At 42.9% G+C, this 16,193-nt stretch overlaps 1 protein-coding gene across 1 annotated transcript in view; it reads left to right on the forward strand.

Annotated features, from left to right (window-relative positions):
- stab2 (stabilin 2) overlaps positions 1 to 16,193 on the forward strand; it is a 51,420-nt gene that overhangs the window by 24,896 nt on the left and 10,331 nt on the right. The window contains 27 exon segments of the mRNA XM_038301517.1: positions 65 to 157; positions 242 to 289; positions 1,970 to 2,103; positions 2,174 to 2,276; positions 2,394 to 2,471; positions 2,543 to 2,626; positions 2,704 to 2,811; positions 4,758 to 4,889; positions 5,118 to 5,246; positions 5,328 to 5,390; positions 6,701 to 6,799; positions 6,881 to 7,076; positions 7,159 to 7,254; positions 9,580 to 9,637; positions 9,725 to 9,798; positions 9,891 to 10,016; positions 10,785 to 10,858; positions 10,940 to 11,011; positions 11,121 to 11,240; positions 11,317 to 11,361; positions 11,437 to 11,517; positions 11,634 to 11,783; positions 12,304 to 12,432; positions 12,534 to 12,605; positions 13,506 to 13,682; positions 13,869 to 13,958; positions 14,028 to 14,174. Of these exon segments, the coding sequence (XP_038157445.1) occupies positions 65 to 157; positions 242 to 289; positions 1,970 to 2,103; positions 2,174 to 2,276; positions 2,394 to 2,471; positions 2,543 to 2,626; positions 2,704 to 2,811; positions 4,758 to 4,889; positions 5,118 to 5,246; positions 5,328 to 5,390; positions 6,701 to 6,799; positions 6,881 to 7,076; positions 7,159 to 7,254; positions 9,580 to 9,637; positions 9,725 to 9,798; positions 9,891 to 10,016; positions 10,785 to 10,858; positions 10,940 to 11,011; positions 11,121 to 11,240; positions 11,317 to 11,361; positions 11,437 to 11,517; positions 11,634 to 11,783; positions 12,304 to 12,432; positions 12,534 to 12,605; positions 13,506 to 13,682; positions 13,869 to 13,958; positions 14,028 to 14,174 (2,778 nt within the window).

Here is a 16,193-nt window from a genome sequence, read left to right on the forward strand (position 1 = left end):
GATACTGATCAGTGCTGCACAGCAGACAGTAATGTTCTCTTCTGGGTTGGTTTCTCATCCTCAGGCTCGCTGTCTCCTGCTGTACTCTCAGTGGACCTGTGTCTGCGATGATGGATATGTTGGAAATGGATCGCTATGTTTTGGTAACGTTGAACAGGTGAGTGGTACCGGCTCTTCCTCATCTGCCTCAGCTCGCCTTAGTGTTCCATCCAGTCTGAGTTAGTTTGTCGGATGATTTCAGGAGCTGATGACTCTACGTAATGCCCCGGACTTCTTCACCTGGACAAGGGTGAGTGGGTCTCTGAGAAGAAACGAATCAAAGAAGAAACTCTCTACTTTTTCTGTTTCTTTAAGATGGATTAAAGCAATGGTCTTTAACTTAGTGGTTCGGATCCTTCCAGACATTCAGACTGCAGTAAATTTAATCCAGTTAAAACAGAACACAACCAATCAACGATCAATCTTTTGATTCTGAAGAATTGGTGTCTCAGACAGGTTGATCTCCAGTTTACACCAAATATTGGAAAAATAACGAAAAGGAAAACGTTCCTCAAAAAGATCCAAATGGAACTCGTTGCTTCCTCTTCTGCAGAGCAGAACTTCCCTAAACCATCCAGGCAGGAGTCTGGAGGACCTTCAGGAAGTTGCTTCAGCTGGATATCAGTAATCTGATTCCTCTGGCAGTTCTGCATCAAAAGCAATTATTTCTCAGCAGCTGGTAGAACAACGTGGAGCAGGGTCACCCTGGTTCTCTTTGAGGCGTCACACAGTGGGAACATGGATCAGATGGATCCGTCCTCCAGAAGTTTGGGAAAGATCATCTAGCTTGTTGACAGCAACCAGCCTCTGCAGCATGGTTCTGTGATTGAAGGAGGTATCATGGTATGTGTTAGTATGATTATGGCATCAGTGTTGCCCTACAGGAGCTTGAAAGGTGCAGAGTTTTTGGATCTGCGTTTGGAACCCTTAGAAGTCTCTCTCTGAGGAACCGGATGAAAAAAAAGACAGAATGAAGAGGAAATACTCCTTCATCAGACCAAAAAAAAAGGAAATTGAAAACAATCCACTCGACTTTGTTTCCAAGTTTGAAGACATTTTGCTTCCCATCCAGGAAGCTTTTTCAATTCAAAATGTCAACAATAGCGTTTGAGGTAGCCCAACAAAATGTTGTTTTTGTTTTGAAAACATGCAAAATGAAACGAAAAAACAGGTCCACCCCTTGGAATGTTTTTTTTTGGCTTCTTTGTTAGCCTGTAATGCCCCATACCTGTCTATGTCTCTGAAAGGGGGTTGTTAAAAGGAATTGTTGGCCTAACTGAATAGGCGAAGTCTTCTACTCTCCTGTTCAGGGGTTGTAATGATAGTGGGAAGGTATCAACTTAATCGCTGCATTATAGGTTTCCACCCCCTCTGTTAGAGGTTGTTTTTTCTTTCTTAACATGGCTTCCTTCACGCCCATCTCAAACCACCTATTCTCTTTGTCCAAAATATGAACATTCTGCTCCTCAAAAGAATGTCCTTTGTCCTTTTTAATGGGCTACTGTATAAAACCTCAAACTCAATGCCATTCCTGAAATTTTGAATTGAAAAGGTTTCCTGGATGGGAAGCGAAACGTCTTCAACTTGGAAACAAAGTCCAGTGGATTGTTTTTTTTAATTCTCTTTTTTTTATGGAATGACTATTACCTGGATTACTGAGAATCTTCTCTAGCTCCTTCATCACAGTCCGATGCACTTCTGTCTGTTTCTGATCTGTTAAGTGCCAAGGCCCTAGATTCAATACCTCATGTCATCTCAAATTCAGAGCCAACTGAGAGCTTTGAGTGCGTGGAATGTCATGCATGTTTTAGGAATGTCTGGTCAGATGGTCCCCGGGAACTTTAAAAACTGTTTCAACTTAGCATTTTGATGTGGTTTGAGGCTTGAAAGTCTTCCAATAAGCTGGTCTATGTTCTTCTCACCCATTTAGGACTCCGGCCTTTCTGGATCTTTGTCAGATCAGAACCTGACACTTCTGGTTCCGACATCTGCTGCAGTCACTAAGATGTCCGCAGAGGAAAGAAGCTTCTGGACATCAAAAGGGAACCTGCCGAGCCTGATCAGGTTTGCTCTCAGTGAGACTTGGAGGTTAGAGGTTGGAGATGTGACATCTGATATTTGATGTGTCCTTCAGAAACCACATCGTTCCAGGCATCTTTTCCTTATCCACACTAAGAAAGACCTCATCACTGACTTCCCTTCTGTCAACAACTGTTCCTGTTTCAACAAGCCAGGAGGTCAGAATGGGAGGGCTGGTAATGCTACCATCCCAGATTCTGCCTTTCTTTTGCTCAGTATGGGTCTGAACCTTTGGACACATGAAGTCTAGTAATCTGGTGTCTTTGTTCTGTCAGATCACATCTGTTGGAGGAGCATCCATCGTTACCTCCGACGGACCCGCCACCAATGGAGTGATCCACCTTATTGATAAGGTAACGAGCAGTTCGATGCAACTACCTCAACTGTCTCTCCACTACAGTCATAGTTCTGATCCGGTCCTCAGGTTCTGCTTCCTGAGAGAAGTGAAGGTCTGCTGGCAGTGCTCACTTTGAGGCCGGAGTTCTCCCTCTTCAGATCTTATCTTATTGTACGGAAACACACATACACCCTCTATGCAGCCTGTTTCTTCAGGTCTTTGACTGTAGATTTTTTGTGTGTGTGTAGGATTACAACCTGACCCAGGAGATTGAGCAGGCTGATGAGTTCACCGTGTTTGCTCCAACAGACACTGCCATCAAACAGTACCTGCAGCGAATGGCAGCAACTGCCTTGGTAGGAAGTAATGATCAGTATGACATTATTAGGTGTAATGGAAGAACCCACAATAAATTTAAGCTGGGGGACAGATTGATGCTGGCCACGGTGTTCGGGTTAGAACATAAAACTGGTTGTCTCCTGTACCTAAGAGATTAAGAGTGATTTATGCTACCATCAAGTCAGGCCTTGGGGTTCTAGGTGGATACTGTCTAACTTGTCTATTTAGGCCTTTGTCCAAAATCGGTCATCAAGGGCCTGTGTCAAAAGTTGTTCTTGAAAGGCCTCTTCCAAAGTATGTCCTTGTGGGTCGCTGTTGAAAGCAATTCCAGCTGGGACAGTGTTCAAAGTCATCCCTTGTGGGCCCATGTCCAAAGTGAGTACTGGTAGGCCTGTGCCTAAAGTTGGCCCAGATGTGCCCATGTCCAAAGTGAGTACTGGTAGTCCTGTGCCTAATGTTGGCTCAGATGTGCTCATGTCCAAAGTGAGTACTGGTAGGCCTGTGCCTAACGTTGGCTCAGATGTGCCCATGACCAAAGTGAGTACTGGTAGGCCTGTGCCTTATGTTGGCTCAGATGTGCTCATGTCCAAAGTGAGTACTGGTAGGCCTGTGCCTAACGTTGGCTCAGATGTGCCCATGACCAAAGTGAGTACTGGTAGGCCTGTGCCTTATGTTGGCTCAGATGTGCTCATGTCCAAAGTGAGTACTGGTAGGCCTGTGCCTAACGTTGGCTCAGATGTGCCCATGTCCAAAGTGAGTACTGGTAGGCCTGTGCCTAATGTTGGCTCAGATGTGCTCATGTCCAAAGTGAGTACTGGTAGGCCTGTGCCTAACGTTGGCTCAGATGTGCCCATGTCCAAAGTGAGTACTGGTAGGCCTGTGCCTAATGTTGGCTCAGATGTGCTCATGTCCAAAGTGAGTACTGGTAGTCCTGTGCCTAATGTTGGCTCAGATGTGCTCATGTCCAAAGTGAGTACTGGTAGGCCTGTGCCTAACGTTGGCTCAGATGTGCCCATGTCCAAAGTGAGTACTGGTAGGCCTGTGCCTAATGTTGGCTCAGATGTGCTCATGTCCAAAGTGAGTACTGGTAGGCCTGTGCCTAATGTTGGCTCAGATGTGCCCATGTCCAAAGTGAGTACTGGTAGGCCTGTGCCTAATGTTGGCTCAGATGTGCCCATGTCCAAAGAGAATACTGGTAGGCCTGTGCCTAACGTTGGCTCAGATGTGCCCATGTCCAAAGTGAGTACTGGTAGGCCTGTGCCTAATGTTGGCTCAGATGTGCCCATGTCCAAAGAGAATACTGGTAGGTCTGTGCCTAAATTTGGCCCAAATGTGCCCATGTCCAAAGCAGGTCCTCGTAGAGCTGTCCTATGTCAATCCAAGAGGGCCTCTTTGATTGTTCTTTTTTTGTCGGCCAGAAGTTTAAAATATGGTCTGGAGGGTCACTGTCCTCCAGTATCTACTATAGTTGTTGTTGTATGATGTTGGTGATATGGACCAGAAACGAACTTGCTATTTTTAGGTTCCTGGTCTAGAGGTAGTACCAAGTACCAAGAAAAATATTTTGTCTAGCATTGGGTTAGATATGGTTCTGCTTTTGAAACTTGTGTATACAATATTAGCGTAAGAGTCCCGTTGCTCATAACAAAAACCGTTGATGTCGGTTTAAAGTGGGAGGTCCAGTAATTAATGGATAATCTGAAACTGGCCCCAACAGTGTATCCAGTAAACCAAACTCTTTCTTTTAGCATTAGTGGTTTGCAGAGGTGGGAGATGTCGAGTCAACAAATCATCTCTATTCTATGTATTTATTCTGCCCAGCCACTCAACCAGGTGAGTCCAATTGGCACAATTTAATTCAATGGGCAGATTGGACTTGTTGGTTCAGTGGCTGGGCAGAACAAATACAGGGAATACAGATTATTTTTCGACTTCACATCTAACGTTTTTCTCCTGGTCACAGGATGTCAACACAACCCGGTACCATGTTGTCCTGGCAGAGCGCCTGTTAAAGACGGACCTTCAGCCTGGAGGATACAAGAAGACACTTCTGGGATTTCCCTTCCAGCTTGGAATCTACCCCCGAGACGGAAAGGTTTGCCTCATAACTAAATCAGATGGTTCCTAAAGCCCAAATGATTAATGAATCAGAATTTAGAGGCTCAGCTTAATAAAATTTTCAGGTGAAAATTTACCAGTATGAGAGCACAACTGAATCAGACACAGGAAATGGTCAGGTTCTGAGACACAGCTGAAACAAAATAAAGCCATCAGAAAGAGAACCGGGTAGAGGTGGATCACTTTTTCTTTTTTCATCCTCCAGCTGTTTGTGAATGATGCTCAGATCAACTCGTCCAACCAGTTGTGTGATAAGGGAGTCATCCATGGGCTGTCAGAGGTTCTGCTCATCGAGAGGAACCGCTGCGATAAACTCACATATAAAAAATTTCAGGTAAAACGTGGACCCACCGACACACATACTAGAGGAACACCTCTGATTGTGTGAGGATGACAAACTCCTTTCTTCTCGCAGGGGCCATGTGGAGATTGTACTCGATCCATAAACCAGAGGTGTCCCAGTGGAACCATTGCAGATGTAAGATGTTCCTCTTTTTGTCAAAACAGTTGGTAGATCTAAACATGAGCACAGTTTAGAAACGTTTCACAACCCAATGGGAACAGGACAACTGGTTCTTCTACACATTCCTCCACAACAGCCATGGCCAGCATCAAAAATGAAAATCATCAAACTGAACCAACACTGAACCCAAAGCTTCAATGATTAGCTGTTGGTCCTAAAGAGATTAGACATCATCACTTTAAACCAGCTTGCTCTACCAGCTCATGTAAATGGGGCCTTGGCTGCATGGGCAGATGTAAGAAATTGGGTGCCCTAGGCAAAGACAGGCATGGGGCCCTCTGAATTGCAAAGACAAAACATAAAACAGCCCTGTTATACAGAAGTTTTAATAGAATAGACATCCATTATTTGTTCTACATTTTATCCCTCTGTTCTTATCCCTTTTCTTGTTGTTTTCCACTGTATGTTTTCTTTTGTCCCTTTTTCTTTTGATATTGGCAATGTGCACAGCTGACTTTTTCATGCTGTCTCAAAAAGAAATCACTTTTCCAACCACTTAGCTGATTGCTCCTTCCTGTGTTTCCAAAAAGTAAATAACCCAGTCCTTCTTTTCACTGTAGACAAGCCATGATCTGCTTCTCTGTTCTCCATTTTTACATTTGGATGAAATAATAGCTGCATGAATCATGACAGCAGACAAGATAGAAGAGAGCAGGGGGCGGGGTTACCAACCTACTTGCTCTGGAGAGCAGAGTTCGCTGCTTTTAGATGTTGTTGCCAAAGTCTCCAGTAGCAGAAAAAAGTTGCTAGATTTGGCGCTAAGCACTTTTTTGTGATAAAAATGCTAGAAGGGTCTGAGTAGTTGCTAAATATAGCGATAAAAGCAATAAGTTGGCAACACTGCCCTCACACCATTTGTTTTCAAATGGTTTGCTGCTGTCTGTTTGGGCTGAGACAAACTAAATATTATAAGTGTTCTGATGGCATTTTAGTGAAAGGGTCAAAAACATAATTAATGTGCTTACCATATTAACCATACATGTAAAAGGAGTTTTATTGGGCCCCTAGGAACTTGGGGCCCTAGGCAACTGCCTAGTTTTGCCTAGTGGTATATCCCCCCCCTGCCTGGTTTATTGGGTCTAGACCCATTTGGTCTGACAACTGATTCTTGAAAAGACCCAGTTGGGCATCCATTGTTTTATGTGACCTGCGGAATGATCTGGGGCCTAGATGTTGGGATGTAACACCCGAGGACCTTCTGAGTTGGTCCACATGTTTTGCATAGTCATTAGTGTTACTTTTAGGAGGTTTTCAATTCTGTGCAGAAATCAGTGAGGATGAGGACATGCATCTATACACAAGATGTTGATGGAGAATCCAAGTTCGCCATAGGGTGTGAGGCATCCTGCCTCCGGAAGAATATCGTATGTCCCTCAGATTCCATCACCAAACGGTCTGCAGCATTAAAAGCGTGTCTGAATATATGTTCCTCTACCCATCTTTAGGAGCCCAGGTGCTGTGACGGCTACTTCGGGCTGCACTGTGAGCCTTGCCCCGGTCCAAAAGGGCAGGCCTGCTTTGGTAATGGCCTGTGTCTAGATGGGGTCAATGGCACTGGAATCTGTCGCTGCAACAAAGATTTCAACGGGACAGCCTGTGAAACCTGCCAGAGCGGGAGATATGGCGTTCACTGTGACCAGGGTCCATGAGGCTCCTTAAACTATTCAAACTTTTAGTGGAACTCTGAGAATTTTGCACATTCTAATGTCGCTTTGATCTGCAGATTGTCGGTGTAAGAACGGACGCTGTAACGAGGGGCTGATCGGGGACGGGACCTGTGAGTGTGACGTCGGCTGGAGGGGTGTTCACTGTGATGAAAGTACGACGGCTGCTTGTAGTCCACCTTATCAGGATGGTGTTCTACTGCTCATCTCTATGTTTCTTATCAAGCTTTATCAGATGTTTGCATAGTTTTAGTAATTTAATGATGATTCAGCGTCAGCCAGGTGTAAACCTTTGGTTGTTCAAGTTCTACACCTTGATCACTGAATGAGGACCTTAGTCTGTAGGGGCGACAGTGGTGTTGGATGTTGGAGTTTGCCCTGAAATCGAAGGGTTGACGGTTCAAGTTGACTTTCATTGTCGTTGTGTCCTTGGGCAAGACACTTCACCTGCATTGTCTACTGATGGTGGTCAGAGTGCAGCTGTGGCTACAATGTAGTTTGCCACCGTGAGTGTGTGGGTGAATGACTGAATTTAGAGTGTAAAGCGCTTTGGTCAAGTCTCAATTCAATTCAATTCAATTCAGTTTATTTATATAGCGCCAAATTCACAACACATGTCATCTCAAGGCACTTTACAGTTCAACCAGATCATACAGTCAAATTGATACAAAGTTTTCTATCTAAGGAAAACCAGTTGATTGCATTGACTCATTGACTCAAATACAATCCCCCACACTAAGCATGCTTGTAGCGACAGTGGAGAGGAAAAACTCCCTTTTAACAGGAAGAAACCTCCAGCAGAACCAGGCTCAGTGTGAGCGGCCATCTGCCGAGGCCGACTGGGGTTCAAGGAGACAGAAGCAGAGATACAAAAAGCAGCTGTAAAAGGCGGCCCTGTCCAGGAAACACGCAGCCAGGCAGACGAGCTCCAAGGCAGCTCCCATGCCAGAGGACGAAGAGAGCACATCCACTCAGTCACGGTCAGAGAAACAGGACCACACTGGAAAACAGGCCGATCTCCAACATCTATAAACAAGGGTGTTGATAGAAGCAGCACAGCTGATGTTTCTTTCCAGGATGACGTCACAGCCAAACAGGAACAGACGAGGCAAAGCTACTCTGAGGAAAAGCAGAGAGAGCAGAAGGTTAGAGATTGAACTAACAGATTCTGCAGAATAGGAGAACAGAGAGAGAATGAAGCAGAATGATGAAATGGGGGTCCCTATGTCCTCCAAAAGTCTAAGCCTATAGCAGCATAACTATAGAGATAGCTCAGGATAACCTGAGCCACTCTAACTATAAGCTTTATCAAAAAGGAAAGTTTTAAACCTAGCCTTAAAAGTAGACAGGGTGTCTGCCTCACGGACTAAAACTGGTAGTTGGTTCCACAAGAGAGGAGCCTGATAACTAAAAGATCTGCCTCCCATTCTACTTTTAGAAATTCTAGGAACCATTAGTAAACCTGCAGATTGAGAGCGAAGTGCTCTGTTAGGAACATAAGGAACAATCAGATCTCTGATATAAGATGGAGCTTGGCCATTTAAGGCTTTATATGCGAGATTGAGGATTTTAAATTCTATTCTTGATTTAACAGGAAGCCAATGAAGAGAAGCCAGGATAGGCGAGATATGATCTCTCTTTTTAATTTTCATTAGAACTCTGGCTGCAGCATTTTGGATCAGCTGAAGGCTTTTAACTACAGTTTGTGGACTTCCTGATAGTAAAGAATTACAATAGTCCAGCCTTGAAGTAACAAATGCATGGACTAGTTTCTCAGCATCACCCCTGGACAGGATATTTCTAATTTTTGTAATGTTCCTCAGATGAAAGAAGGAAATTCTAGAAACCTCTTTGATATGGGATTTAAATGACAGGTCCTGATCAAAAATAACACCAAGATTTTTTACTTTATTATCTGAAATCAGTTTAATCCCATCCAAATGAAGTGACTGGCTAATCAGTTTCTTTTTCAGAGACTCTGGTCCAAAGACTATAACTTCTGTTTTGTCTGCATTCAGGAGCAGAAAGTTAAGAGTCATCCAGGTTTTTATGTCTTCAAGACATGCCTGTAATCTATGTAATGGGTTAGCTTCATCTGGATTTATAGACAGATATAGCTGGGTATCATCAGCGTAACAGTGGAAATTAATCCCATGCTGTCTAATAATTCTACCAATTGGGAGCATGTATAAAGTAAAGAGAATTGGTCCTAGCACTGATCCCTGTGGTACTCCACAGGTAACCTTTGAGCGTGTTGAAGATCTATCATTAACATGAACAAACTGACTTGAAAAATGGTGCTATATAAGTACATACCATTTAGTCTGGGTTTATGTGCTGTATGGAAGCCTGTTTAATAATTTGGTTCTTTTTAAGTGGATTCAGTAACATTAATGTCCCCACCAGTCTTTGACAGGTGGAGGGCCCCCCTTTTTGCTGCTCACAGACCTAGCAGTGCTGTTGTGTTCTTCTGATTGCAGAGATCGAATCCAAAGCTGATGAACTGTGTGGTTTGGTGAAATGTCACAGCAGTGCAAAGTAAGTCACTCAACACTGAAATACTCCAACACTCCATCCTCAGCTTCCAACCTCATCTTCTATGCAACCTCTGACCCTGACCTTCAGCTGTGTGGTTCACTCATCTGGATCTCAGTGTCTCTGTGCTGCTGGATTTGAAGGAAACGGAACATTCTGTAAAGGTAAGAACCACAATCAGACAGAATGTGATGAGCTTTAGTGGGTGTTCCTCTCATCTCCTGGGGAATAATGTGTCTGATGTTGATGTCTGCAGCTGTAGACGCGTGTCTGGTGAATAACGGCGGCTGCAGTCCGTATGCGGTTTGTAAAAAGACCCGACCCGGCCGCAGACACTGCGTCTGTCAGAGTGGCTACACTGGAGATGGGTTTGTTTGTGTGGGTAGGTTGTCGTGATAACCTCCAGGAAAGGTTACCATCTGTCTGGAAATAGTTAGATCTGATATCAAGCTGGTTCTCTGGACCAAAAAAGACAAAAGCTCCTCTTCAAGAAAGGAAAAAAGTTTTCAAAGGGGGTTTGGGGTTCCTGATCTTTGAAGGTGGAGATGTTTTTAGCAAAACTGGAACATTTTCAAAGAGTTATTTGTTGCCTCAAATTGATTCAAAGCTTCTTTACACAGAAAGTTAAAAGGTTGGATGAACTATAAGTATATGAAGATTCCTGTTACCCCTTAGCTGATTTTAGAAAATCATTGCTTCAATTGTTTGATCATTTGACAGTTCTTAGTAGAGTTTTAGGCTACATTCATTGGACAACTTATTTAACAAAGACTATTTGAGAGATCCACTAATCCTTAAATCTAAAGATGTCTACAGGGGTTCTGGTGTAGCAGGCGGTGCTTTGGGTTCCAGTTTTATAGAATGGGTCTTTAAAGGTAATTTGGTCAATTTTGGGGTCTTTGATACTTCTTCATATTTTATATAGATTATTATAGCTAACAATGCTCTGCCTATCAAAATACATAAACCGTCTAGGTTCTATTCAGGGCGATAAAATGGAGAGAAGCAGAGAACTTTAAATAGTATTAGCTTGAGGTCTAACAGAAGACTTAGTATTCACAAAGTTTCGGATTTCTACAAGAAGGTCAAAGAGGTTTGGATAAGAAGGAGACATCTTTTTAAAAGTGCTGGATATTTGTTATCTCTACAGAGATAAATCCATGTTTGGAGGGAAACGGGGGTTGCCATGAGAACGCAGACTGTATCCACGTTGGACCGAACAAAGTAAGTAAGAGCTTCCTTTATCAGTGTTCTAGAGAGTAACACAGGAACTGGTTTGAGAATGAATGTTCCCTCAATCGCCAGACCTCCTGCGCCTGCAGGGAAGGCTACTCAGGCGATGGGCAGAGCTGCAGCATGGTCAACTTGTGTAAAAAGGTGAGTTTTTACACAATCACAGGAAGGTGTGTGAAGAGTAACACTGACACTGTCAGTACAGCAATGCCACAAAGACCCAATGAGGAGTGCCTTAGCAATGTTTTTACAGAAAAATGGTGGCTGTCATGTGTTTGCCATCTGCAACATGACGGGCCCCGGCAATCGATCCTGCACATGCTCAAAAAACTTTATCGGAGATGGCTTCAAGTGCAAAACCATCGTGGAGAAGGTGAGCTTCTTGAATAGAACTATTTATTAAGATGTGTCGCCGCTTTTCTTAACCAATCATCTCCGACTTTTGACAGGAACTGAGGTATAGGGGGTCCACTGACTTTTACTTCACCTACATTGTAAGCATCCAGATATCACTCTCTGTCGCCCCCCGCAGGCTCAGTCTCTTTAATTGAGGTGAACTGTGCTTTCAGTCGGTGGACGTTAACCTAAGAGGTCGAGGTCCATTCACCGTATTTGCTGTAACTACTCGGAACAAGAAATCCAACCTCACGGTGAGGGACCTGGAGGGAGAACAGTTTTCAGTTTCCATTCAACAGATCCACGCTCTCGGACCGGTAAGATCAATAACACCGGCTGCTTGTTTTTATCTTCACCGGTTTCATTTCAGTTGACAACTCTGGACAAATACAGAGAAAACTTAGCCAACCTCCTGCGAAACCACATCGTCATGTGTCAAACTCTGCTCCCCGAAGACCTGAACAAACCGAGAAACCTGACCTCTCTGTCTGGGCTCATCCTCACCATCGGATCCAACCAGGTAAGTCGTTAGAGAACTGTTCCTACCTGTATGGTATTGGTTTACCTGCCAGACAGGTTTATCCTGTGCCAGAGGCTGAATTACCGGTAGTTATTTTCAGACTAGATGCATGTGAGCTCGTCTTCCTGGCTGTGTGTTTCCTGGACGGGGCTGCCTTTTACAGTTGCCTTTTGTATCTCTGCTTCTATCTCCTTGAACCCCAGTCGGCCTCAGCAGATGGCCGCTCACACTGAGCCTGGTTCTGCTGGAGGTTTCTTCCTGTTAAAAGGGAGTTTTTCCTCTCCACTGTCGCTACAAGCATGCTTAGTGTGAGGGATTGCCTTCGAGTCAATGAGTCAATGCAATCAACTGGTTTCCTTAGATAGAAAACTTTTAACCAATCTGACTTAATGATCTGGTGAACTGTAAAGTGCCTTGCAATGAAATGTGATGTGAATTAAACTCATCTCATGGCGGTGCGGCACAACATTGGTAAGTAAAGATAAACTTAAACTCATCTTTTTGTTCATGATATTAACAGGGAAAAATCACAGTCAACCAGGCCAACGTGACGGGCAGCGATGACATCAGTGTTAATGGTATCATCCATGATATCGACACCACGCTGTTTCCTCCGAACGTTGATATGAACAAATTCATGCTCATGCCTGTCAGTGCAAGTCGTTTCTGAGGATTTGATGCTCTCTAGATCAATCAGTTCAGTGCTTGGTCAGTCCTTTACCTCTCTACATGCATTTTCTTTTCCTGCAGGATCCAACAAAGAGGAATCTCTCAGAGGTGGCTAAGCAGCATGGTTATAACAGCTTCTACAAACTGCTACAGGTAAATCCCTACCTCACACCTGCATGTGTATAATACCAGACAGACCTACCACATGCAGATAAAACTCTGACCAGGCCATCAATCCACCATGGCCTCTTAGAACAGTGTTTGTCTTTTTTTTAAAGCAATATTTAATATTTTTAAAAGAGGCCAGACAGGAAATGTGATTAGACAGAGAGGAGGAGGAAGACATGCTACAAAGCTGGGACTCAAAGTGTGATGGCCACATCAAGGACCAATGCCTCTGCACATGGTTTGCGTGCTTAACCCTAGCAACACCTCATTTGAAGTATTCCTGTGTGATACATCATTTGACAGCTAAGACCTTCTACTTTCTAAATATATATATGAAAATTGGGTGTGTAAAACGCAGCCTGAGCTGCATCAATTCAAGCTCATGACTCAAAGTTGTTTTTTTTATTTTACAAAATAATAGGTCTTTTTTGAACAGCAGTAATAAAGACATGCTTGGAGATTCTCAAAATGTCTCTAAATTACGTGAAATGCTTTTACTCAACTATTTGACCCATAGAATAACACTGAAGCATTTTGATGGCCGCAAAACTTTTATGAAGCAAATATTTTTCCTTTTTTTTTTTCAGAATCAGTGTGTATAACAAAACCTAAAATAACATAAAATATATGTAAAATAGTGAAAATGCTGCTTTTCAGGCTAAAATAACCCCAGTGCCTTTTCTGAGCTGAATTTTTCTTTTCTGCCTTAGGCATTGTAATAAAAAGAAATCAGCATCCAAACTTCAAAAAATAGGACCGTTGTTATTACTCAGCTTCGAACTGTAAAATGCGTCATTGTCTCTGTCCCAGGCTCTTCGATGGTCATTGCCTGAATTCTGTCAGAAAGCCAGATGTCCTAACTTCCTTTCTGTGTTGTGTTTTTAGGATACAGGTGTGATGGACCTCATAAATGATGTGATATACCAGCCGGTGACGATTTTCCTCCCTTCTGATGATGTCATGGCAACTCTGCCACAACAGCAGAAGGACTTCCTGTTCCACCAGCATAATCGCCCGCAGCTGCTTGAGTATCTGAAGTACCACATCATTATAAGCCAGAAGGTGAGAAGACCATGGGAGGATGTTTGTTGCTGTCCCTCTTGGATGTGTTTTAGATTTGGAAGGCATGCTTGGAAAGGATAAAAAGTTCCACTAAAAATGGAAGAATGGATAATGGCCACCAATGAACATGTCCAAACTCTGTAGGAAAGAATTATGGTCCCTTTTGGTTCTTCTCTTCAAACTCAGATTTATGCAGAAGGATTGATCTACCTGGAATCTGGTCGAACTCTGCAGGGTTCATCTCTCTCTTTCTCCTGCGGTGGTTCTGAGAGAATTGTGAGTACAACAGAAAATGGAAACAGAAGAGATGAGCTGGACTCTGAATCAATGATTGCTGTTGATTAGGGAGAAATCTACATCAATGGCGGTTCCTGTCGGATCACCGAGAGGCATCTAGTCTTCAAATCTGGGATCGCCTATGGAATAGACTGCCTGCTGATCCCGCCCAGCCTGGGGGGACGCTGTGATGAACAGACTGTGCTGGACCTAAAGGTAAGCCCTTTATTTGCTCCTGTAACCATCTGAAATCCTCCTGGTCAACTTTAGAAAGAACTTTTCATGTCAACATAAACATTGTCTCATCTTCACTTGGCTGTTTGTCTATTTCTTTACATTTTCGCCATAATTGTGTGAGATCTTTTTTTACTATTCAGCTTCATTTTCTCTTTGACCTGTGTGGATATAAACAAACTAGATCATGTTAGATCGGTGTCAGTCCTAAGGGGGACTGTCCTCCTCAGCCATCCATCAAGTGTAGCTGAAGCCTGTTAACCACCCAGGAGCGGATTTAGGAAATTAGGGGCCCTAGGCAAAGGCAGGCAGGGGCCCCTCTGAATTGAGAAGACAACACATAAAACAGACCCATTATAGAGATTAAGAAACAGACATACATGATTACCTCTAGGTTTTGTCCCTCTCTTCTTGTTTTCCTCTCCATGTTTTGTACTCAGCTGACTTTTCATGCTGTCTCTAAAGGAATGAAAGATTTTTTCCAAGCACTAACCTCACTTAGCTGATTGCTCCTTCCTGCGTTTCCAAAAAGTAAAAAACCCAGTCCTTCTTTTGACTGTAGACAAGCCATGATCTGCTTCTCTGTTCTCCATTTTTCATTTGGATGAAATAATAGCTGCATGAATCATGACAGCAGACAAGATAGAGGAGAGCAGGAGGCGGGGTTACCAATCTACTTGCTCTGGAGAGCAGAGTTCGCTGCTTTAAGATGTTGTCGCCCAAGGGCGTATGTTTGATTTCAACTTTGGTAGGGACACTATTCTTCAGTTTCATTGGTCCTTTGCAAAAATATGCATGCTCTTTTTTTATGCTTAATGTGAGCTTCAGGGCTCATTTTGTTTAAAGAGAACAGCAGCATTTCTTGCTACATTAATACAAATCTTATAAGCACTACATGCACTAGATGCTGTTTATCAATATTTAAAGCATCACTGGCTCTGATGAATGTGGAATTAGGACTTTTTCCACTTTGAAAAGGATTGCATTTAAATTTACCTGCTACTAAGACAGTGTCTGTTTAACCAAATATAGTCTAAATATGTGGATTTATCCTGTGTTTTCTTTTGATGATAGAGAATTGTGCAGAGGTAAAACCCACTCTTATTTTTTTTTATCTAATATGCTCTCTCTGGATCATGCAAAATAATACATTCAAGGGACGGAAAATAAATGTATTGTATTTACATGTGCACTGGAACTAGAAGAGGAACTGACACTGAGCATTTAAAGTATTAATATTAGAAGTTGTACATCTGGGCTGTAGTTACTCTGTGTAGCTAATTTCATGTATTTTATCTATGGCTGAAACAATTAATCATATTAACAAATTATTTAAATAATCGTGAACTATGTAATTGATTAATCGTAAACTGGAGTATAGGGCCACTAAAATGTGCCTTTAGCCGACAGAGCAACCCACTTAGAGCAGGAATTATACCAAGATTGTAAAAAATATGTAAACATTTTGCATTTAAGAAGTAAAAAAAAAAAAGTTTTTGTCTGTCAATATTCTCCATCCAGAACTCCTCCAAAGGAAACGTTTAAACGTTTCTGTTTCACCTGGTTTCCTTTCATAAAAGATCTTCTTTAAGAAGCCTTTGGCTATCTGATTAAAAGATAAAATAAAAGAAATCCTAACGTTGTTAACTTACATTTCTCAAGTTCCACAAATCAAAAAACTCTCTCCTGCTTCTTTACAGAATTCCAATCAGAACCTTTCGCCTGTTTTAGAATAGATAATAAGTTTTTTAATTTGGACTAGTTTCGTAGCCCAATATTTATTTATTTTAGCGTCGTTTTTTTTTCGCGCTCCAAGCACCCACGCGCGCACATACAGACTAGAAAACACGTAATCAGAAAGAGAGAAGGCGGAACTTAAGGCAGAATAATCAGAGAGTTAAACCGCGCAGCACAGTTGATGCGCTGCTATGTGAAAGGGACAGGAAAGAGCAGGCAGCTGCAGCTACCAGGCAGAGAAGCTGCGAGAGGAAAAGAAGCGGC

The sequence above is a fragment of the Cyprinodon tularosa genome, unplaced genomic scaffold, assembly GCF_016077235.1.
Source record: "Cyprinodon tularosa strain WSP-4 unplaced genomic scaffold, ASM1607723v1 ctg469, whole genome shotgun sequence".
In the NCBI taxonomy this organism is placed as follows: domain Eukaryota; kingdom Metazoa; phylum Chordata; class Actinopteri; order Cyprinodontiformes; family Cyprinodontidae; genus Cyprinodon; species Cyprinodon tularosa.